We start from the raw sequence: 24883 nt of genomic DNA, 5'->3' as shown, positions 1-24883 counted from the left end.
TGGCGCATATATGTTTACCAGCACCACTCTTCTCCCCTCCAGCTTGCCCCTGACCATGAGGAATCTGCCCCCGCCGTCTGCGACTACTCCCTCCGCCTCAAATTGAACCCGTTATTGTCCATAATTGCTACCCTCCTGGACTTAGAATCCAAGTCCGAGTGGAAGATCTGGCTGATCTAGCCCTTCCTTAGCCTAGTCTGGTCAGACACTTTCAGATGTGTCTCCTGCAACATAATTACGTCCGCCTTTAGAGCCCGCAAATGCGCGAACACACGTGCCCTTTTAATTGGCCCATTTAGTCCCCTGGCATTCCAGGTGATCAGCCTGGTTGGGGGGTAGAACCCCCCCGCCCCCGCCAGTCAGCCATAACCTTCCTTGGGCCCGCCCCCTGGCCCATGCGCCGTGCCATTCCTGGCTCACCGCTTGGCTGCCTCCACCCCCGACCTCCTTTCCATTACCTACTTCAGATCCCCCCACGTCAGCAAAATAACCCCCCCCCCCCCCCCCCCCCCCGGCAACATTCCCCGATAACCCCACCCCTGCCATTCACTGGCTGTATTCTACCCCCCCCACCTGACTCCCTTGACTAGCCAATCTGCTAGCCCGGCGATTCATCGCTCCGGAGCCCCCTTGTCTCACTTCCATTGTTTCCCCGACCTCATCTCCCTACTCCCCAGCACACCATCCCCCACTCCGACCCACTGGAGCAGCCTCACTAAGATGGGAATGATCAAACAAGATGTAAACATCAAACAGCAACGCGAGGCTGCTCCCAGGTACAATTTTTTTTTATTTTTTTTTTTTAAAAACAGTTCCAGCACAGTACACAGAAAAGTGTTAACTTCTGAGCACCCTTTCTGAGCACCAAAAAAATATATGTATATAACACCGCAATAACCCAGTAGCCGTACATCCCCCATCCGAAACAAACATAAATACCATAGACATAAATGCAATAAAATCCCCCAACCACCATCTTTAAGCCCCATTGCTGACCGGCCACCCTTTTGTTACCATACCGGCTCCAGCTCACTCAGAGAGCCCAACAAAAGGTACCCACCACAACAGAAGAAACAAAAAAGGGAGAGAAAAAAAAACAACAGAAAAAAGGAAAAAGACCATTCGAGATACCCTCCCCCCACATCCCCCACAGGCAAAAACTGCCCACAAAAAATACACCACAAGGCACCTTTAAAGCAGTAAACAGTCGACCTGCAATCCAGGCACAGTAGGCGTCCCTGCAACCAGTAATTCTCGGACCCTAGCTTGCGTCCGTGGGTCCTTTTTTCGAGACCAGCCCCTGATCCCTCACAAAGTCCATCGCATCTTCGGGCTCGGAGAAGTAGTGGTGTTGGCCCTGATGCGTAACCCAAAGATGGTCCGGGAAGAGCAGACCAAACTTCATAGATTATCATAGAATTTACAGTGCAGAAGGAGGCCATTCGGCCCATCGAGTCTGCACCGGCTCTTGGAAAGAGCACCGTACCCAAGGTCAACACCTCCACCCTATCCCCACGTGGGATCTTCACGTGCTTTTTGAACAACATTTCCTTAACTTGTTTAAAGGCTGCTCGCCGCCTGGCCACCTCCTGGCTTAGGTCCTGGTAAATGCGAAGGACACTGTTATTCCACGTGCTGTTCTTAGCTCCTTCTCCACAAACCTGTGGAACCTAATCACCATCGGACGGGGGCCCCCCGGGCGCACCTGTCTCGCCTGTACTCTGTGTGCCCCCTCCAGCTCCGACGGTTGTGGACAGGCTTCAGCCCCCATCAGCTGCATCAACAGGTCCGCCACGAATGCTGTAGCATCAGCTCCCTCCGCCCCCTCCGGGAGGCCAATGATCCTCAGGTTTTGTCTACGGGCTCTATTTTCCAGCTCCTCTACTCTGTCCAGCAGTCTTCTCTGTCTCTCCTTCAACCCGTCGACTTCTAGCGCAGCAATCGTCTGCGCGTCCGCCTGCTCCTCCACCGCCTCCCCCAGCTCCTTAACGTTTTCGTCCTGGGCATTCAGTCTCTGGTTCAGCTGATCCACTGCCTTCTGAAGTGGGTCCAAGTTATCCCGCTTCAACGACTCAAAACTGCTCTTTATCACCTGCAGCATGTTTTCCAGCGCTTGCTGGATCGCTGGGTCCGAGGTCCGCAGGTCCGCCATCTTTGCTCCCGTGTCAGCTTCCCCTGCACCTTGCCTTTGTCCCTTCCTCTCCTGTTTGCGCTGCTTTCTGCTCTCCCGCAGTTCCATGCAGCTCTGCTCGCTCCTTAGCCCCCTGTGGCCGTCCTTTCAGCGCTCCACAGCCCCGCAAAACCGGGGAACCAGGTCCTCAAATCCCGCCGGAGTGAGAGCCCCCAAATGTGCGGCTCACTCACTCATTGCCGCCACCGGAAATCGCTCAAAAGCATGCTTGAATTATTGTCAAGTATTTCCCAGCATGCTTCTAAATTGGCAACTCATTAATCTCCCTTCCACACGAATCCTCCAATTTTCACTATAAACAGTGTAACTGAGAATAGGTTGTTCAGGCCCTTATCATGACTGCTGCCCACACAATTCATGTCAAACCCAACTGGAAAGTAATAATGAGGTGCCAGACAGATGTGTGGAAATTACTTTCAGGTTTCCCATACAATATCAGATGGTACACTGTGCCGTCCTAGCCCATCTCCTCTACACTGCGGCCTCCAACCTCTTCCCATATTAGAGGGCCATTGCTCCATTAATAGCATGCTCAATGCTCTAGCCTCTGCATTCACCAGATTCTCTTCTTCCATTTCTGCCATGTGCAACAGTATTCATTTCTCAAGCATACTTTCCCATTCCACCATCTTCCCCCCTCCTGCCTCCTTTCTTGAAGGAACCATCTTCTCTGGGATGCACTGTTTCCTCTTCCCGCACACTAATTTCAGCTCTAATCTTTCTGGACAACTATAGGAAATGCAACATACATCTTTTTACTTCCTCCAACATCGCTGTCACAGCCTTAAGCATTGCCCCCATATGATACAGCATTTTACATGAAATTACTTAAGTCTAATATTCAGAATATGCTGATCGTGATCCAGTCTGCTTCCTCACCCGAGGAAGGAGCAGTGCTCCGAAAGCTAGTGACATCGAAACAAACCTGTTGGACTTTAACCTGGTGTTGTAAGACTTCGTAGTCTGCTTTATGTTAGACATCCTAAATGTTGATTGGGTAAGCAATGTGTTGAACACATTCAATATCCTATGCGAGTGTGATCCAGAATCCTTGTGATATGCCTTCCCATTCCTGCTTTGTCTCTACATATTTGGTCTCATCCACAGTTTAAACAAAGTCTAATGTTTCATTTGTTTGGTCAGCATTCTAGTCCTCTGGTCTGAACACAAGTACGACTGAGTTCAGATTGTAAGTATATTCTCTATTTTCTATTATAAGCAGGGGATACTTATGTGGATGAGTCTGTATCTGGAGAAGAGGTTTGACTTATGTGGTGGAGACCGAGTGTCAGACCCCACAGCTGACAGTGGGTTGGTGACTTTTCTTTGACACCATGTATTTTGCCAGCATGTTCTGTTTAATTTCAAACTCAGTACAGTTGCAGTCCTTTATTTATATCTTTCAATGTCAGCACAACTAAGGAGCTGATCATAGACTTTTAGGAAGTGAACTGCCGTCCATGCCCCTGTCTGTATCAATAGTGCCGAGGTGGAGATGGTGGACAGCTTCAAATTCCTAGGTGTAAACAAAACTAACAATCTGTCCTGGTTCACCCACGTTGACGCTACGACAACAGCACCTATACTTCCTCGGGAAATTAAGGAGATTTGGCATGTCCACAACGACTCCAATTTCTATAGATGTACCATAGAAAGCATCCTATCTGGCTGCATCACAGCCGGATATTGCAACTGCTCGGCCCAAGACTGTAATAAACCACAGAGAGTCATGAACACAGCCCAGTCCATCACGCGGACCCTCCTCTCATCCGTTGGCTCTGTCTACACCTCCTGCTGCCTTGGGAAAGCAGGCAGCATAATCAAAGACCCCTCCCACCCGGATTATTCCCGCTTCCAACATCTTCCATCGGGCAGAAGATACAAAAGATTGAGAACATGCACCAAAATATTCAAAAATAGCTTCTTCCCCGTTGTTATCAGACTCTTGAATGGCCCTCTTATGGACTGAACTGATGTTATGGATTGAATTGATCTTTCTACGCATCTTCTCTATAGTTGTAGCACTATATACCGTAAACTTCACCCGCTGTCTATGTTTCTGTATTTTCATTATGTATCCTCATGTATTTATTGTATGTTCTATGTTTTAATCTATGGAACGGTCTGCCTGGACTGTACGCAGAACAATACTTTTCACTGTACCTCGGTACACGTGGCAATAAATCTAAATCTCAATTTCCCGGATTTCTTTTGCCATTTTAGTTATTTGAGCTTCTCCCTTTTGGGCTTTTCATTATCTCACTGATATTTATATCCTCTAATAATTTTCTGTTGAGCAGTTTACAAGTCATTCAACACACTAACTCTCTCTCTGAAAAATATAGCTGAGGATGCTATCCCTCAACAACCACCTCCACCCATACACTTATTTTCCCAATCTTGTTCTTGCTTTTCCTTTATTTTCAAGAAGATTACATGTTTAAAATGTAAACATTTTCTTTTTTCTTTCTAGCGTACATATTGCCAGCATTTTCTGATTTAATCCCTGCCGCAAACCTTCCAGCCACTACATTAAGGTTAACACTTCTCAGTATTAGGATGTTCCTTTAAACAGTTTAGCTGGAGAAAAGCATATCCGCTCAGTATCATCTGATAGCTCACCTCGTAACATTCACAATAATTTTTCAGACATCCTGAACGTTTGCAGTTACAACCTTTGTTATGTCGCAATTTGATTTCTCCGAGTATCCCTTTTCCTATTTTAGGCCTGAAGGCTTCTGGGTTCCGATCCAAACATGCCTGAAGCAGCAGGAAGACATTACTCATTAGAAATGGTAAATTTACTTAATCTTTATTTCACCTCTCTGATAACGAATATAAATGACAAACATGCAAGACTGCAATATATTCAAGCCAACTATCTGTATTTCACCCAAGTACCAGTTGTTCTGGTGAAGTGTTCCTTGGTCCTGCATTCACACAAGAACATTAACACCATTCTGCACTCCTACACCCTATTGCTGCTTCTGCAAGTGAATGGCACAGCACGCTGTGTGAAAATTCCCGCAAGATCAGGAATTCCCACCTACTGGCAACGACCTTCAGTGCCCCAGAGCTGCAATCGGTGGTGGTAGGAGTGGAGTTATCTCCGGGTGGGAGTCAGGAACATCATGACTGGTATTTGGAATCAGGCATACCTTGAAATATTCAAAACTCATGTCCACAGAGACTGGGCATTGATTGAGGGCAGCCTTTCTAGTTGATGCATATACCCTGGTTTAGTCAGGGACCAACACAGTCAAAAAGGTGCCACCCATTATTCGCTGGACCTTGGGGAATTCCAAGATTCATTTGATAGAGATCTTTCCCATGATGCTGCTGATGAGATGTAACAAATTGGTTTGTTCCTGTATATAATACATTGTTTTATACATCTGTGCACTGCTGACTAAAGACTAATGTGGCTGCAGGGGAAGGAGGGTCAGGTAGGCATAATAACGTGAGCAAATTGCACTATTTGGAATATAACAGGCTGAATATGGAACAGGACCAACTAGTCCTTTACCTGCTCTCCTTAGTCACATCACAACCCTAAACTTAAGGTCAGTAAAAACAGCTTTTAATATCCTAATTCTTATGAAGTCCTGTTCATCTATCACCTCAGTGCTCCCTGAATTACATTGGCTCCTGGTTAAGCAACACTTTGATTTTAAAATGCCCATCCTATTTTTCAAATCCTTCTGTGGCCTTGTCCCTCCATTTCTCTATAATCACCCCAACACCATGCGCCTCTGAGATATCTGGTAAAGTTAATGTTGCAGCAGTAGAAGAAAGAACAGAAGCATTGAATAGGATAGATAGAAAGGAGGTGCTAAATAACTTGACATCACTCAAAGCTAACAAGTCATGCAGTCCAAATGTACCCTGGGTTACTGAGTTTCAGCCACCAATGCACTCTGTCACATAAGGGGAGGGCATCGTTTGATCTCTGATACCACCAAGTTCCAATTTCAGCTTCAGTCTGGGAAGATGCAAGCTCAAGGAAAATTTGTGCAGTCATCCCCCTAACCCCCTCCCCACACAAACTAGAGTTATAGTCCAGATTAGAAGAGGGGAAACAATAACATTAAGAGTGAGATTTATACTGTCACAACAAATAAAAATGCATAATAAAATTCATATCTTTTGAGTGCTCTCTAGGTGACTAACTATAGATGAGGAGTTACTTTCTAATAGAGCAAATGTTTTCACATTAGAATACCCTGAATGAAAATGCAACTGAGTCATTTTCGTATTACTCCCCAACTGAACAAATATTTGAAATAACAAAGGATTCAGGTGGAGTCTTAATCTGCTGAATTGTTTCTCAATTCTATATGTTATCGAGTGCCCTCTTGTCATGGTTTATTCTCTAGACCCACCAGTCAGAGGTGGTTCAGGAACTGACATTTTAGGGTCAATACTTAACCATACTTCATTGTGGGTGGAAGAGGGTCAGATTTGCAAGGATTTGCACTTTCCTGGGATTTGCAGGTTACTCTAGAACATAGAACATGGAACATAGAAAAATACAGCACAGAACAGGCCCTTTGGCCCACGATGTTGTGCCGAACCTTTGTCCTAGATTAATCATAGATTATCATTGAATTTACAGTGCAGGAGGCCATTCGGCCCATTGAGTCTGCACCAGCTCTCGGAAAGAGCACCCCACCCATAGTCAACACCTCCACCCAACACTAAGGGCAATTTTGGACACTAAGGGCAATTTATCATGGCCAATCCCCCTAACCTGCACATCTTTGGACTGTGGGAGGAAACCGGAGCGTGGGTTTCCTCCGGCTGCTCCGGTTTCCTCCCACAGTCCAAAGATGTGCAGATTAGGTGGATTGGCCATGATAAATTGCCCTTAGTGTCCAAAATTGCCCTTAGTGTTGGGTGGGGTTACTGGGTTATGGGGATAGGGTGGAGGTGTTGACCTTGGGTAGGGTGCTCTTTCCAAGAGCCGGTGCAGACTCGATGGGCCAAATGGCCTCCTTCTGCACTGTAAATTCTATGATCTATGACCCGGAGGAAACCCACGCAGACGCGGGGAGGATGTGCAGACTCCACACAGACAGTGACCCAAGCCGGAATCGAACCTGGGACCCTGGAGCTGTGAAGCAATTGTGCTATCCACAATGCTACCGTGCTGCCCTTAAGAACAAATAAATTTACACTATATCATTTTACCGTAATCCATGTACCTATCCAATAGCTGCTTGAAGGTCCCTAATGTTTCCGACTCAACTACTTCCACAGGCAGTGCATTCCATGCCCCCACTACTCTCTGGGCAAAGAACCTACCTCTGACATCCCCCCTATATCTTCCACCATTCACCTTAAATTTATGTCCCCTTGTAATGGTTTCTTCCACCCGGGGAAAAAGTCTCTGACTGTCTACTCTATCTATTCCCCTGATCATCTTATAAACCTCTATCAAGTCGCCCGTCATCCTTCTCTGTTCTAATGAGAAAAGGCCTAGCACCCTCAACCTTTCCTCGTAAGACCTACTCTCCATTCCAGGCAACATCCTGGTAAATCTCCTTTGCACCTTTTCCAAAGCTTCCACATCCTTCCCAAAATGAGGCGACCAGAACTGTACACAGTATTCCAAATGTGGCCTGACCAAAGTTTTGTACAGCTGCATCATCACCTCACGGCTCTTAAATTCAATCCCTCTGTTAATGAACGCTAGCACACCATAGGCCTTCTTTACAGCTCTATCCACTTGAGTGGCAACTTTCAAAGATGTATGAACATAGACCCCAAGATCTCTCTGCTCCTCCACATTGCCAAGAACTCTACCGTTAACCCGGTATTCCGCATTCATATTTGTCCTTCCAAAATGGACCACCTCACACTTTTCAGGGTTAAACTCCATCTGCCACTTATCAGCCCAGCTCTGCATCCTATCTATGTCTCTTTGCAGCCGACAACAGCCCTCCTCACTATCCACAACTCCACCAATCTTCGTATCAGCTGTAAATTTACTGACCAACCCTTCAATTCCCTCATCCAAGTCATTAATGAAAATCACAAACAGCAGAGGACCAAGAACTGATCCCTGCGGTACGCCACTGGTAACTGGGATCCAGGCTGAATATTTGCCATCTACCACCACTCTCTGACTTCTATCGGTTAGCCAGTTCGTTATCCAACTGGCCAAATTTCCCACTATCCCATGCCTCCTTACTTTCTGCAGAAGTCTACCATGGGGAACCTTATAAAATGCCTTACTAAAATCCATGTACACTACATCCACTGCTTTACCTTCATCCACATGCTTGGTCACCTCCTCAAAGAATTCAATAAGACTTGTAAGGCAAGACCTACCCCTCACAAATCCGTGCTGACTATCCCTAATCAAGCACTGTCTTTCCAGATGCTCAGAAATCCTATCCTTCAGTGCCCTTTCCATGACTTTGCCTACCACCGAAGTAAGACTAACTGGCCTGTAATTCCCAGGGTTATCCCTATTCCCTTTTTTGAACAGGGGCACGACATTTGCCACTCTCCAATCCCCAGGTGTGGTACCCTGTTGACAGTGAGGACGAAAAGATCATTGCCAACGGCTCTGCAATTTCATCTCTTGCTTCCCATAGAATCATTGGATATATCCCGTCAGGCCCGGGGAACTTGTCTATCCTCAAGTTTTTCAAAATGCCCAACACATCTTCCTTCCTAACAAGTATTTCCTCGAGCTTACCAGTCTGTTTCACACTGTCCTCTCCAACAATATGGCACCTCTCATTTGTAAATACAGAAGAAAAGTACTAGTTCAAGACCTCTGCTATCTCTTCAGACTCCATACACAATCTCCCACTACTGTCCTTGATCGGACCTACCCTCGCTCTAGTCATTCTCATATTTCTCACATATGTGTAAAAGGCCTTGGGGTTTTCCTTGATCCTACCCGCCAAAGATTGTTCATGCCCTCTCTTAGCTCTCCTAATCCCTTTCTTCAGTTCCCTCCTGGCTATCTTGTATCCCTCCAACGCCCTGTCTGAACCTTGTTTCCTCAGCCTTACATAAGTCTCCTTTTTCCTCTTAGCAAGACATTCAACCTCTCTTGTCAACCATGGTTCCCTCACTCAACCATCTCTTCCCTGCCTGACAGGGACATACATATCAAGGACACGTAGTACCTGTTCCTTGAACAAGTTCCACATTTCACTACGTTTTACCCCTCAACCATGCCCTTTTCTTGCAAATATCAGGACCTGAGTATAACACCCCACTTACTGTCACATGATGAAATTCCACAGAAGCACTGAAACTTTCAAGGCTTTACAATTATTTTCTGGATGGCATAGTGGAGATAGATATCCTGGAATCTTTCAGAAAACAATGTAATCGAGGGTTTTATTTCTGGATGGATAGAAGCATTTTCCTAAAATCTGTGATCATCTCAAGGACTCTCCATTTATGATGTTATTAAAGCTCAACTTTGAATTGTCACAGAAAGAGAACTGCTCCAAAAACAAAATGGACTGATGAAAATGCTCACAGGCAAACCAATGGCTGGTCACTCTCTCTCCAACTAAGCATAATGTTTTTCAGTTTGAGTTAATGCCCTGGATGCAAAAATGACTGCTTGCTTGTCCTTACTGCATCAAAGTTGCTCCCAGACCCATCTCACTGGTGATACACGGCAAATTGACTTCATCATTGACATCATAATACTTCAATACTGACGTTGTCATCACTCGTTTGATTTTAGTGAACAGTGCTTCTGTTCCCCAAACCATAGCACATCCTTAGCAATGAGCTTGCATAATGGTTCACACTCAGCTGATACATTAGGCAAAGATTTAGCTAAATAGTTCACAAATCCAGCAAATTGTTGCACTGCTTTCGCATCGGCTGGTTGCCGCAACACTATTTCAACTCTCTCCTTGTCAGGACCTAGGCGAAGACCTTTTGCTGGCAATACATGACCTATGTACTTGACTTTGGGCGTCTTTAATTGCAATTTGTTCTTTTTCAGCTTCAGATTGATCTGGCAAACTCTCTCCAGCAGTTGTATTACATTCTGATCGTGGTCAGCTATGACTTCTTCCATTGCGTTCACATTCATACACTCGCAGACCACCCACTATGGCTTCCATTCCGGGAAGACAACTGACCATTGTTAAGCTCCAATGGTCACGCTACAATAAAAGCTAGAAAGCAAGTCTTGACTTCTTGACTCCAAGTTTATTATGATCAGCAATCACTTCTCCAAAATGCCACAGTGCCACCTGTATCCCCTTTGTGCAGTAGATCAAACAATTAAAGTTCCAATAACTCTTTCTTAACAACAATCACGTGTTGCCTGTGTTGATGTTCTTCTAGAGCTGTGGAAATGCAGGATGACATGCAAAACCATCGGTATCTCCTGAACAACATCCAGAATGTCATTCGAACGCTACTGCTCTCATCCAGTTTCACTTGCCAGTAACCATCCTTCACATCCAGGGTAGTGAATATCTTTGCCTAGGCAAGTTGCAGCAACATTCATTCCATGGTTGGCACAGGGTAGTGAGAGCTTTTTAGTGTTTTGTTTAGACCTTTTGGGTCTAAGCATCCTCACAGCTTTTCAGGTTGTTTCACTGCTACCATTCTGCTAATGCAGTCTGTAGGAGTTGTCAATTTTGATTATTCCCCTCTTTTCCAGGTCTTCAATCGTGTCTTTGAGGCTTGACTTGAGGGCAGCTGGAACACTTTTCGGCTGATGCCGAATTGGTATTTCACTCTCATTTACCTCGAGGTCGTATTCCCCTAGTAGACATCTCCACCTTTGCAAACACATCTTTGTACTCTAGGGTCTGTTCTGCCGTCAATGGCTTTGCGTACTGCGTCATGTTGTGAATCTCTGTTGGCATGTTCAGGGTTCCCAGCTAAGCTTTTGACGTGCATCAGCTGAAATGAGTGGCCGTTATATCCCATCTATGGCCTGGAATTCTAGATTGACCTTCTTGCCTTTGCATTGGGCTGTCAGACTAATTTGTCATCTCGGTATGAGTATCCTGAAATCACATAGCCTCAATCTTCCTTTCGAGGACTTAATTTTTGGATCACTATGCCGAGTTGTTTCACATAGATCTGAGAAGGACATTATGTTGCACGATGCACCTGTGTCTTTCTGACACTTCTTGTTCGCTTGATACATTCCCTCTGCAGTCTTCATGACTGTCACAAATTGCACTCCATTTGCAATTGCTCAGCTCTTTTGGCCTGCATCATATCTCCGCATGATGTATCTCCTGGTTTGCTCTGTCACACCAATGCTTTAGCTCACGTTTCACAACTTCCACATTTCATCACACGTCTATTGTTTTTATTTTGCTGTCAGTTTCTCATCTCTTTCAGTAGACGTGCTCTCACCAAAGGGTGTGTCACGTCGAAAACCAATCTATCTTTAGTCAGCTCATCTTTTAATTGTCCAAATTCACATGACTGCTAGCTGCATTACTTCCATGATGTACCAGTCAATGGTTTCAATTTCACTTTGAAATCAAGTGTTGAATACATACCTTGCATGTGCAACATTCATTCAGGGTTCAAAACTTGCATTCAAGGTGTTCAAAACCTCTTTTTTCTTTGCCTGTTTGTTAGATTTAGCGTAGTATACACTTTCTAGCAGTCCCTCCCCAGCAGTGTTAAAAATGTAGCTACTCTTATCATTTCAGGCTTCTTAATTAAGTCTATTTCAATTTCATAATTTTGGCATTGTAATTGGAAAAACTAACAGTTTTGCCCTGCATCATTTTTCCACTGGACTGGAGATGGGAATGGAAAATTTACTGCAGCTATGTTTACCCACTCGGTAATTTACTTGCAGTCTTTTTAAAGTCAGGTTTAGAGGCAGGGTGGGCATTTAATCAGGCAGGGAGGTGTTGGGGGAGGAGAGAGGGGGAGGGGGGTGTCCCTCATTCAAAAGTAGTCTGATATCAGGCATTAGAAAGTGGACGCCTGCTGAGAGGCAGCCTCCTATACCCACCCTCTTAGCCAGTGACCCTATTCCCCAATCTCATCCTACCCTCACACCTGTCCCTCACTGATCCTGGGCCTCGGGTGGGTGTATTGGCAGGAGTTACCACCACTCCCCCAGTGGTGCTGACAATAATGAGGAGTCTTCAGTCCCTGATTAGCCAGAAACTCCCAGGGTCTTTGATCCTGTAAGGCCGGCCATTGGTCAGTTAAAGTGCCAAACTTGTGACCCCCCATACACCTAGATTAAATTCCGCCCAAGGAGTGTGGCAATCTAGAGACAGTGAAGAAGCCAAGAGAGAGGGTGGGAGGTAGCACTGGGGCTGATTAGCATACATGTGGAAACTGACATTGTGTTTTCAGGTGATGTTACTGAGGACCAACATGTAGATTGGCAATAGGAGGGAGCCAAAGATCGTACCTCACGGGAATTCAGAGGTAACGGTGTGGCAGTGGGAAGAGGAGTCTTTGCCAGATGATTCTCTGACTATGATAAGAATAGAACCAGGTAAGTTCAGTTCCACCTCACCGGATGATGGTGGAGAAGAACTGGAGGAGGAGGATTTGGTCAATTTTGTCAAAGACAGATTGAGAAGGACGAGGATGAAAAACAAAACCATTTCTCACTGAACTGAGACAATGCAGCGAACCTGACAAAGCTGGCATAGTCTTACCTTAATAGCTTTGAACCGTTCTGCTTCATGCTCAAAGTTGTTAAAACAGTTGGTGCAGTTGCAGTTGCTACAAAATTCACCATTGGCAAAACAATCACAGTATCTGCAGCACAGGGAGAAAAACAAAAAACAAAAACAAATATACCACAACAGATTAAGTGTAATTAAGCTGCAAGATCTTCTCGTATTTCTTAAGTGCAGTAAGGTTTACATGGAAGAAGTGGAATACAGACCAATTACTTCTATAATAATGAGTCATTTTGGTAAGTTGTTTAATTACATCTGCTTCATCTTGAGATATTTGATTTTTGTAAGCTATTTTGTGCTTCCCTTCAGCTCTTTAGGTTTCCTTGTGCTTTAACTATTTTTGTCTTGAGGAAGCAAGCAAACAATGTTCTTTCATGGTTCTGCCAATTACACTCTGTAATTATGAAATTCATTACCGTTGTCTAGAAATAGGTGGATGTGAAAAATGTCACCCAATCACTTGGGGTCTTTAATATCATGTCAAATTTTTTCATTAATGAGCTGTTCCACACATCTTTCCTGAATGCTATCCAAAATTAAATAATATAATTTCAATAAGCAACTATAAATAGCAGCGCACCATCCTCCTGACCACAATGGCATCGCTACATTGTCTTCCATGATGTCACTCTTGTGTTAAAACAGCCTGGCAATGAATACAGGTTTAAAATAACTGGATTGAACTCAAAAATTAACCCAATTTTACCAGCACGCTTTGAAAGGCCAAAGGCCTATTCAAACTTGAAAGTTGCAAGCTATATGCTTGCTGGAATACAAAGTTAATTACTTCATATAGAGCTTAGTGACACATTTTATGTTTCAATAGCCTGATAAAAATAACAGGAACAACGGAGCCTTTTGAAAGTAAGTTTGAAGGCTTGAGGGAGTTGTGAGGGAGTTGAAGGAAAAGTCAACTTTAAAAAGGACATAATACTCAGCTGGTGACCTTATCGAGCTGAGGGTTGGACTTCCGTCCTGTCAGTGGAATGAAGTCCCACCCTGAGAGCTTATAGTCCTGGCATGATCGGAAGAGAGTAATGGCAGCTGCTGGGGCTGCAAGGAGGCCCACAAATATGTGCCATGGACACCAGACAAGGTGAGCTCTTAGGCAGGCATGGATCAGGCACCTTTGGAAGCCAGGCAGGGAGGCACAAACGGCAAGGATATCATCCGATGGGGAGGTGCCCCTGATGTGGACAGTACACCCCCTGAAGGAGGTATCTCCCTTATTTCTTGTCCTTTCATCAACTTTGGTGAAAAACAGCCTTCCTACTCTCATCCACCCTCCACTTCCCAACGTATTATGGCAGTGGAGGTGGAGTGAGGCCCCTTTTTCCAGAGTAACTTCATTGCAGTGTTAATGTAAGCCTACTTGTGACACTAATAAAGATTATTATTATTACTAACAGCCACTTAATTGGGCAGTTAAGGACCTCGATATGCCTGGCATTGTGGACACCTTACCCATCCCCGTTTTATGAGGACCAGATTGGGAAGGCAGTACTGACTTATTCACATGCCCCTCCCCATCCTTTTCACCACCCTCCCTGTTGAAAGTATGCCCACCAGGGGCAGGGGCTGTTAAATTTCCTCCAAGAAAAGTAGTCCTGAGCATTCTGTTTAACAAGTCTTTGAAGGTGGATGGTAAATTGAAGGCAGACTTTGACTCAATGATTCAGACAAAGGACTCAGCACTTTATGGAACATTTTGTAATGAGGATACTTTTTAGAACAGAAATGTCCTATCAATAAAGAACCCAGGCCCACCGCTGAAAAAGGGTATATAAAGACAGGCGGTTAAAAGATACCAGTACTGCAATCGGAATAGAATGATGTGGCATTGTCCTTGAACTGAAAATTCAATTACCAAGTTGTTTTTCTCGGGTGGTCCATATGTTTCCTCTTTGTGCAACTATTAGTGTAAACTCCCTGATTTGGAATTTACTTTAAGCAGAACTTGATTTGTCAATATCTCAGAAACTGTAGGTCCAAAGTTAAGTAAGTGAGATTTAAGAAGTGAAGTCTTACAACAGTCTCAAGGACAGCCCAAACTTTCATTGGATTGCCTTGGATTGTCCTGGAGTCTCTGGTTTAATTTTTAATGGACCAAGATAGCTGGCAACTATACCCAACATCCTGGGCTATATAATCACAGCTCCAAACATAGATGTCCAACTAATCATCAAATGTTTGTGTGTGTAACAAAGGCTATAGCTTTCCAATATTCCCACACACAGCAAGAATCGCACACATGAGATTAGGATCTGACATCCTCTCATTTTGGGGTCAATAAATCATTTGGCTATTCTTTCTCTCTCATTTGTAAGGGAAACAACAAGAGCAGTAGAGGTAAGGTTTGCTTTGTAACCTAATAATAATCTTTATTATTGTCACAAGTAGGCTTACATTAACATTGCAATGAAGTTACTGTGAAAATCCCCTAGTCACCACACTCCGACGCCTATTCGGGTACACAGAGGGAGAATTCAGAATGTCCAATTCAGCTAACAAGCATGTCTTTCGGGTCTTGTGGGAGGATCCGGAGCACCCAGAGGAAACCCACGCAGACATGGGCAGAACGTGCAGACACCGCACAGACAGTGACCTAAGCTGGAATTGAACTCAGGACCCTGGCGCTTTGAAGCAGCAGTGCTAACCAATGTGCTACCGTGCCACCCATTAGTGCTATTGAAGGATCTGCATTAAACACTATGGTATAATTCAACCACAAAATAATTGAAAGCTTCTTTCTATTCCATATTTCTGTGTGAAACGTGCAGAGCGTTTTTTCTGTGTGCACTTACAGCTTGAGGCATTGGGACTTGGTGCAATTACAGGGCTTTTTAGACCTTGAGTCTGTTGTCATTATTGGCAATCTGAAAGAAAGAAAATGGATCTCACAATGTGTTTGCGAACTATTTCTCAAAACTTGAGTTGTTAATGTATTCAATCAGGGCAGCCATGTAAGTGTTCCAATTGTTAGAAATGAGCAGGCGAGAATTCCTGCGAATGAGTTCAGTGTCCTGACACTGACAATCATCCCAGCTATTGACAATAATACTACATTTGTAAAATACTAACTAAAGTAATTATTCATAAGGAAATTCTTAACCAAATTGATCAAATTAATTTGCATCCTTTATTGATTCCTATCAATTTGAATGATCTTAGCTGCCAGTCATTTTCATTTCTAATTTATGTTAGGGGGAGCAGTGCCATTAATACACAGGGCAAAATTCATACATGGGTTAAAATCCTGTAACTGACTCTCTAACAGCACTGTGGGTGTACCTACACCACATGGATAGCAGCGGTTCAAGAAGGCAGCTCGCCACTACCTTCTCGATGGCAATTAAGGATGGACATTAAATGCTGGCCTGGCCAATGAAGCACACACCCCTTGAATGAAGTTTAAAAACATATTTAATAAGTCAATAGAACGAGATGTCGGCCAGAAGACCAGAGGATAGATAATATAATTCCTGTTTTTAAGAAAGGAAACAGAACATGCTGAGAATTATAGACCAGTGAGCTTAGTGTTGATGGGAGAAAAATAATGGAATCCCTTCTAAAGGAGAGGATAAAAGGGTGTCTAGAAACAAAACATATTATATTGAACAGTTAGCATGAATTTCAAAAGAGAAAATATTGAACAAAAAACAAAGAATAAAGCAAAGTACAGCACAGAAACAGGCCCTTCGGCCCTCCAAGCCTGTGCCGACCATGCTGCCCGTCTAATATAAAATCTTCTACACTTCCGGGGTCCGTATCCCTCTATTTCCATCCTATTCATGTATTTGTCAAGATGCCCCTTGAACGTCACTATCGTCCCTACTTCCACCACCTCCTCCGGCAGCGAGTTCTAAGCACCCACTATCCTCTGTATAAAAGATTTGTCTCGTACATCTCCTCTAAACCTTACCCCTCGCACCTTAAACTTATGCCCCTTAGTAATTGACCCCTCTACCCTGGGAAGAAGTCTCTGACTATCCACCCTGTCTATGCCCCTCATAATTTTGTAGACCTCTATCAGGTCGCCCCTCAACCTCCGTTGTTCCAGTGAGAATAAACTGAGTTTATTCAACCTCTCCTCATAGCTAACGCCCTCCATACCAGGCAACATCCTGGTAAATCTCTTCTGCACCCTCTCTAAAGCCTCCACATCCTGGTTGTGTGGCGACCAGCATTGAACACTATCCTCCAAGTGTGGCCTAACTAAGGTTCTATACAGCTGCAACATGACTTGCCAATTTTTATACTCAATGCCCCGGCCAATGAAGGCAAGCATGCCATATGCCTTCTTGACTACCTTCTCCACCTGTGTTGCCCCTTTCAGTGACCTATGGACCTGTACATCTTGATCTCTCTGACTGCCAATACTCTGGAGGGTTCTACATTTCACTGTATATTCCCTACCTGCATTAGACCTTCCAAAATGCATTACCTCACATTTGTCCGGATTAAACTCCATCTGACATCTCTCCGCCCAAGTCTCCAAACGATCTAAATCTTGCTGTATCCTCTGACAGTCCTCATCGCTATCTGCAATTCCACCAACCTTTGTGTCGTCCGCAAACTTACTACTCAGACCAGTTACATTTTCCTCCAAATCAATTATATATACTACGAACAGCAAAGATCCCAGCATGATCCTTGCGGAACACCACTAGTCACAGCCCTCCAATCAGAAAAGCCCCTTCCATTGCTACTCTCTGCCTTCTATGACCATTTGCTTCCAAATGGGAGTAGATCCTGTCTCAAAGAATTCTCTCCAGTAATTTCCCTACCACTGACGTAAGGCTCACCGGCCTGTAGTTCCCTGGATTATCCTTGCTACCCTTCTTAAACAAAGGGACAACATTGGCTATTCTCCAGTCCTCCGGGACATCACCTGAAGACAGTGAGTATCCAAAGATTTCTGTCAATTGCTTGAACAATCTGATTGAAGTTTTTGAGACAGTAACAATGAGAATCCACAATGTAATTCAGGAGATGTAACATAACTAGATTTTCAAAAGGCCTTCAACAAGTTGTCCTATGTTAGATGAAGAAGGTTAAAGAATGTAGAGTCGGGGACATGTGGCAGAATGGATTGTTAGGTAACTTCAAGAAAGAAAGCAGGGAGTGAGACTAAAAAATAGTTCTTCAGAGTGGCAGAAGGTGGGAAGTGGTGTCCCACAAGGATCAGTGTTGGGACAACTATTGTTCACAACTTACATTAATGATTTGGACTGGAATTAAAAACAAAATTTTTAATTTTGCAGATTACACCAAATAAACGGATACTGAGGAGGACATAATTAATTTGCAGATGGGCAATCAATTGACAAATGAAGTTCAGCACAGATAAATGTGAGGTGGTATATTTTGGTAAGAAGAATAAGGAGCTCACATATTATTTGGATGGTATGGGTTGAGGTAGGTTAGTGGAACAAAGCGATCCTGTAGTAAAAATAAAAGTTGTGCCACAGGTTATCAAGGGCATAAAAAAGGCAAACCAAGCACTCAGCTTTATTTGTAGACAGCTAGAACTATAGTGTAGAGAAGTTGTGCTAAACCTTCACTGAACCTTGGTTAGACCATGCGATTCTGGTCACCATTTTATATAGATAGGATTTACAAGAATGATACTGGCAATGTGTGAGTATACATATCAGAAAAGGATGAGCAAGCTGAGTCTCTTCTCTCTACACGAAAAATGACCTAATAGAACTCTTTAAAATTCTGAAATGTTTTATAATAGAGTGGATATAGAGATAATCTTTCCTCTTGTGATGAAGAATGTAACTAGAGGCCATCAATATAAGATAATCACCAAGAAATCCACTAGAGAATTCAGAAGAAACTTCTTTATGGTGAGAAGAGTGGTGAGAATGTAGAATCGGCCACCACAGGAGTAGCTGAAGTGAATTTATACATTAAGTGAAAGCGAACAAACTTAGGAGGGAGAAGGTAATGGAGGGTGGATGATGGTAGAATTAGATGAGGGAGGTTGGGAGGAGGCTTCCATGCGGCTAAACACCAGCATGAGTCAGTTGGGATAAATGGCTGTTCCTGTGTTGTATATCCTGTGTAATCCTGCCTTGAAGACAATGGCTCTTATTGGGATGTGGCTCTTACTGGGATGTGGGTCCAAAGCAGATACTACTAACCCAACACGACTTCATCAAAGCAGTTGTTCTTTAAATGTGCACTAGATAGAGACATTTTAAGGGGGTTATTCTGTGGTATTCACTCATATGGATTTTCCATAGCTGGATAGTAATCAGGGACAGGAACCATGATGGATGTATTCTCCCTTGGCTTAAAGATACCAAGGCAAATTATAGCAGCATAACTGCTGTCTCAACTAAGATAAGTTAACTCAGCACTAACTGGAGATTGGTCCTGTGACTCTCTTGGTCTATAATGATTCATACTTTAACGCCCATAACTTCCTGGCTCCCCAGTGTCAGATTTGGGGAGTTACCCGAGGAAACCCTCTCAGAGGTTTTCAGGTAAGGCTTGACACAACAACTGTCCAGAAACGCAAACTTTCCCGAGACAATTGTGCTGCGATTGGAACGATCCAACAAAGTGATTTAAATCAAACTTCCGATGGTTCTGCCAGTTTTACACCAATAGTTACTCTGAAAGAGTCAGAAGGAATAATAATAACAATAGCTTATTGTCACAAGCAGGCTTCAATGAAGTTACTGTGAAAAGCCCCTAGTCGCCACATTCCGGCGCCTGTTCGGGGAGGCCGGTATGGGAATTGAACCCACGCCGCTGGCATTGTTCTGCATTACAAGCCAGTTGTTTAGCCCACAGTGCTAAACCAGCCCCGAGAAGCATTTGTAACTTCACAGCAACTATTTTACACACCCAGACCAAGCTCTGCAAGGGATATTATCCCCCCCCCCCCAACAAGCACCTGACCCCCCCCCCCAGGGAACACCCCGCAACTGATCACCCCACGCCCAACTGATCAACTAATTACCCAGCCCCCATGGTAATAGCCCCCACCACCACTTGCACAGGATTCCCCATCTACTCTTGACCTGACCATCCTCGACACCGCCCCCCCCGCCGCACCCCCCCCTCTCCCCACCAGCCGACCCAACCACGAACTGGATACCTGATGTCCGATAGGCCTCCCCTGCCCATGTCTAACACCCCCCTCCCCGATGTGCAACTTTTTCAGCCCCCCCCAAGTCGGACTCTTTCCGCCCATGTCCGGCTCTTCCACCCCATGCCTGACTCTTCCCCCCCATGTCCGACTCGTTTCCCCCCACCCCCATGTCCGACACTTCTGCCCCCCCATGTCCGACTCTTCCCTCCCATGTCCGACCCTTCCCTCCCATGTCCGACCCTTCCCTCCGATGTCCGTCTCTTCCCTCCCGAGTCTGACTCATCCCTGCCATGTCCGACTCTTCCCCATGTCCGACTCTTTCCCCCCATGTCCGACTCTTCCCCATTTTGTCCGACTCTTCCCCTCCATGTCTGACTCTTCCCCCCCACGTCCAACTCTTCCCTCCCCCCATGACCGATCTCTTCCCCCCCCCATGTCCGACTCTTCCCCCCCATGTCCGACTCTTCCACCCCATGTCCAACTATTCCCCCCCATGTCCGACTCTTGCCCTCGTGTCCGACACTTCCGATTCTTCCCCCCCCAATTCTGACGGCTTTCAACCTCCCCATATCCGATTCTTCTTCTCATGTCCGATTCTTCCCCCCCATGGCCAACTCTTCCCTCCCCCCATGTCCGACTCTTCCGCCCCCCCCCCCCCCATGTCCGACTCTTCCCTCCCATGTTCGACTCGTCCCCCCCCATGGCCGACACTTCTCCCCCATGTCCGACTCTTCTCCCCCATGTCCGACTCTTCCCCCCCCCAATGTCCGACTCTTCCCCCCCCCAGGTCCGACTCTTGCCCCAATGTCCGACTCTTCCATCCCACGTCCGACTCTTCCACCCCCATGTCCGACTCTTCCCCCCATGTCCGCCTCTTCCCCCCATGTCTGCCTCTCCCCCCAGTCCGATTCTTCCCCCCCATTTCCGACTCTTCCCCCATGTCCGACACTTGCTCTCGTGTCTGTCACTTCCGACTCTTCCTCCGCATGTCCGACTCTTTCAGCTTCCCCATAGCCGACTCTTCTCCCCATGTCCGACTCTTCCCTCCCATGGCCGATACTTCCCCCTCCCATGTCCGACTCTTCGCCCCCCATGTCCGACCCTTCCCTCCCATGTCCGACTCTTCCCACCCATGGCCGACTCTTCCCTCCCATGTCCGACTCTTCCGTCTCTTCCCCCCCCTTGTCCGACTCTTTCAGCCCCCCCATAGCCGACTCTTCTCCCAATGTCCGATTCTTCCTCCCATGTCCGATTCTTCCTCCCCATGTCCGACTCTTCCCCCCATGTCCGACTCTTCCCCCACCGTGTCCGACTCTTCCCCCACCGTGTCCGACTCTTCCCCCACCGTGTCCGACTCTTCCCATGTCCGACTCTTTCCACCGCATGTCCAACTCTTTCCCCCCATTCCGACTATTCCCCACCTTGTCCGACTCTTCCCCCCCATGTCCGGCTCTTCCTCCCCATGTCCGACTCTTCCCCCCATGTCCGACTCTTCCCCCCCATGTCCGACTCTTGCGTCCCATGTCCGACTATTCCCCCCATGTCTGAAATTTGCCGCCGTGTCCGATACTTCCGACTCTTCCCCCCTTGTCCGACTCTTTCAGCCCCCCATATCCGACTCTTCTCCCCATGTCCGACTCTTCCCTCCGATGTCCGACTCTTCCCTCCCATTTCCGACTCTTCCACACCATGTCCGAGTCTTCCCTCCCATGCCCGACTGTTCCACACCATGTCCGTCTGTTCCACACCATGTCCACCTCTTTCAGCCTCCCCATGCCCGACTATTCCCCCCCATGTCTGACTCTTCCCTCCCATGTCCGACTCTTCCCTCCCATGTCCGACTCTTCCCTCCCATGTCCGACTCTTCCCTCCCATGTCCGACTCTTCCACACCATGTCCAACTCTTTCAGCCCCCCCATGTCCGACACTTCCTCCCCATGCCCGAATCTTCCCCCCCCCCCCCCCCCCCACACACCCCCCTCCCCCCACCCATGTCCGACTCTTCCCTCCCATGTCCGACTCTTCCCTCCCATGTCCGACAGCTCCAGGGTCCCAGGTTCGATTCCGGCTTGGGTCACTGTCTGTGCGGAGTCTGCACGTCCTCCCCGTGTCTGCGTGGGTTTCCTCCGGGTGCTCCGGTTTCCTCCCACAGTCCAAAGATGTGCAGGGTAGGTGGATTGGCCATGATAAATTGCCCTTAGTGTCCAAAATTGCCCTTGGTGTTAGGTGGAGGTGTTGAGTTTGGGTAGGGTGCTCTTTCCAAGAGCCGGTGCAGACTCAGGGGGCCGAATGGCCTCCTTCTGCACTTTAAATTCAATGATAATCTATGATTAATCTAGGACAAAGGTTCGGCACAACATCGTGGGCCAAAGGGCCTGTTCTGAGCTGTATTTTCTATGTTCTATGTTCTTCCCTCCCATGTCCGACTCTTCCCTCCCATGTCCGACGCTTCCCCACGTGTCCGACTCTTCCCCCACGTGTCCAACTCTTCCCCCACATGTCCGACTCTTCCCTCCCATGTCCGACTCTTCCGTCTCTTCCCCCCCCCTTGTCCGACTCTTTCAGCCCCCCCCATAGCCGACTCTTCTCCCAATGTTCCACACCATGTCCGACTCTTTCAGCCTCCCCATGCCCGACTATTCCCCCCCATGTCTGACTCTTCACTCCCATGTCCGACTCTTCCCTCCCATGTCCGACTCTTCCCTCCCCTGTCCGACTTTTCCCTCCCCTGTCCGACTCTTCCCTCCCCTGTCCGACTCTTCCCTCCCCTGTCCAACTCTTCCCTCCCATGTCCGACTCTTCCCTCCCCTGTCCAACTCTTCACTCCCATTTCCGACTCCTCCACACAATGTCCGAGTCTTCCCTCCCATGCCCGACTGTTCCACACCATGTCCGACTCTTCCACACCATGTCCAACTCTTTCAGCCTCCCCATGCCCGACTATTCCCCCCCATGTCCGACTCTTCCCTCCCATGTCCGACTCTTCCCTCCCCTGTCTGACTCTTCCCTCCCCTGTCCGACTCTTCCCTCCCCTGTCCGACTCTTCCCTCCCCTGTCCGACTCTTCCCTCCCCTGTCCGACTCTTCCCTCCCCTGTCCGACTCTTCCCTCCCCTGTCCGACTCTTCCCTCCCATGTCTGACTCTTCCACAACATGTCCATCTCTTTCAGCGTCCCCATGTCTGACTCTTCCACCCCCCCCCATGTCCGACTCTTCCCCCATGTCCGACTCTTCCCCCATGTCCGACTCTTCCCTCCATGTCCGACTCTTCCCTCCCCTGTCCGACTCTTCCCTCCCCTGTCCGACTCTTCCCTCCCCTGTCCGACTCTTCCCTCCCCTGTCCGACTCTTCCCTCCCCTGTCCGACTCTTCCCTCCCCTGTCCGACTCTTCCCTCCCCTATCCGACTCTTCCCTCCCCTATCCGACTCTTCCCTCCCATGTCTGACTCTTCCACAACATGTCCATCTCTTTCAGCGCCCCCATGTCCGACTCTTCCCCCCCCATGTCTGACTCTTCCCCCCCCCCATGTCCGACTCTTCCCCCACATGTCCGACTCTTCCCCCACATGTCCGACTCTTCCCCCACATGTCCGACTCTTCCCCCACATGTCCGACTCTTCCCCCACATGTCCGACTCTTCCCCCATGTCCGACTCTTCCCTCCATGTCCGACTCTTCCCTCCCCTGTCCGACTCTTCCCTCCCCTGTCCGACTCTTCCACAGCATGTCCACCTCTTTCAGCGCCCCATGTGTGACTCTTCCCCCCATGTCCGACTGTTCCCCCCATGTCCGACTCTTGCCCCACATGTCCGTCTCTTCCCCCACATGTCCGTCTCTTCCCCCACATGTCCGACTCTTCCCCGACATGTCCGAATCTTCCTCCACATGCCCGATTCTTCCCGCCCCCCCCCCACGTCCGACTCTTCACCCCCCATGTTCAATTCTTCCCCGCATGTCCGACTCTTCCCCCGCATGTCCGACTCACCCCCCCCATGTCCGACTCTGCCCCCCCAAGGTCCGACTCTGCCCCCCCAATGTCCGACTCTTCCCTCCCATGTCCGACTCTTCCCCCCATGTCCGACACTTCACCCCCCCATGTCCGACTCTTCCCCCCATGTCCGACTCTTCCCCCCCATGTCCGACTCTTCCCCCCCATGTCCGACACTTGCCCTTGTGTCTGTCACTTCCGACTCTTCCCCCACATGTCCGACTCTTTCAGCTTCCCCATATCCGACTCTTCTCCCCATGTCCGACTTTTCCCTCCCATGGCCGACTCTTCCCCCCCATGTCCGACTCTTCGCCCCCAATGTCCGACTCTTCCCTCCCATTTCCGACTGTTCCACACCATGTCCGACCCTTCCACACCATGTCCAACTCTTTCAGCCCCCCCATGGCCGACAGTTCCTCCCCATGCCCGAATATTCCCCCCCCATGTCCGACTCTTTCTCCCCCATGTCCGACTCTTCCCTCCCAAGTCCGTCTCTTCCCTACCATGTCCGTCTCTTCCCTCCCATGTCCGTCTCTTCAGACTCTTCCTCCCCTTGTCCGACTCTTTCAACCCCCCCATATCTGACTCTTCTCTCCATGTCCGACCCTTCCCCCCATGTCCGACTCTTCCCCCCTTGTCTGACTCTTCCCCCCCATGTCCGCTCTTCCCCCCGCCAGGTCCGACTCTTCCCCCCCATGTCCGATTCCTCCACTCCGTGTTCGACTCTTCTACAGCATGTCCACCTGTTTCAGTGCCCCCCATCTCCGACTCTTCCCCCCATATCTGACTCTTCCTCCCCATGTCTGACTCTTCCCCCCCAATGTCCGACACTTCCCCCGCATGCCCGACTCTTCCCCTGCATGTCCGACTCTTCCCCCGCATTTCCGACTGTTCCCACCCATGTCTGACTCTTCCCCCCCCCC

At 47.4% G+C, this 24883-nt stretch overlaps 1 protein-coding gene and 1 long non-coding RNA gene across 2 annotated transcripts in view; one reads left to right on the top strand and one right to left on the bottom strand.

The window, feature by feature from the left end:
• The window catches only part of LOC140384554 (uncharacterized), a 98281-nt gene that overhangs the window by 37559 nt on the left and 35839 nt on the right, over nucleotides 1–24883 (top strand). The gene's annotated exons all lie outside the window — the stretch shown is intronic.
• tesmin (testis expressed metallothionein like protein) overlaps nucleotides 1–24883 on the bottom strand; it is a 48902-nt gene that overhangs the window by 23434 nt on the left and 585 nt on the right. Inside the window, exons 2-5 of the mRNA XM_072466772.1 lie at nucleotides 18082–18095; nucleotides 15669–15740; nucleotides 12838–12940; nucleotides 4814–4951 (exon numbers count right to left, since the gene is read on the bottom strand). Coding sequence (XP_072322873.1) covers nucleotides 4814–4951; nucleotides 12838–12940; nucleotides 15669–15740; nucleotides 18082–18095 — 327 coding nt within the window. The remainder of the gene's footprint in view (nucleotides 1–4813; nucleotides 4952–12837; nucleotides 12941–15668; nucleotides 15741–18081; nucleotides 18096–24883) is intronic.

The sequence above is a fragment of the Scyliorhinus torazame genome, chromosome 10 (assembly GCF_047496885.1).
Source record: "Scyliorhinus torazame isolate Kashiwa2021f chromosome 10, sScyTor2.1, whole genome shotgun sequence".
In the NCBI taxonomy this organism is placed as follows: Eukaryota; Metazoa; Chordata; class Chondrichthyes; order Carcharhiniformes; family Scyliorhinidae; genus Scyliorhinus; species Scyliorhinus torazame.
Note: the sequence above shows the minus strand (reverse complement) of the source record. Positions and strands in the feature narration are given on the sequence as shown.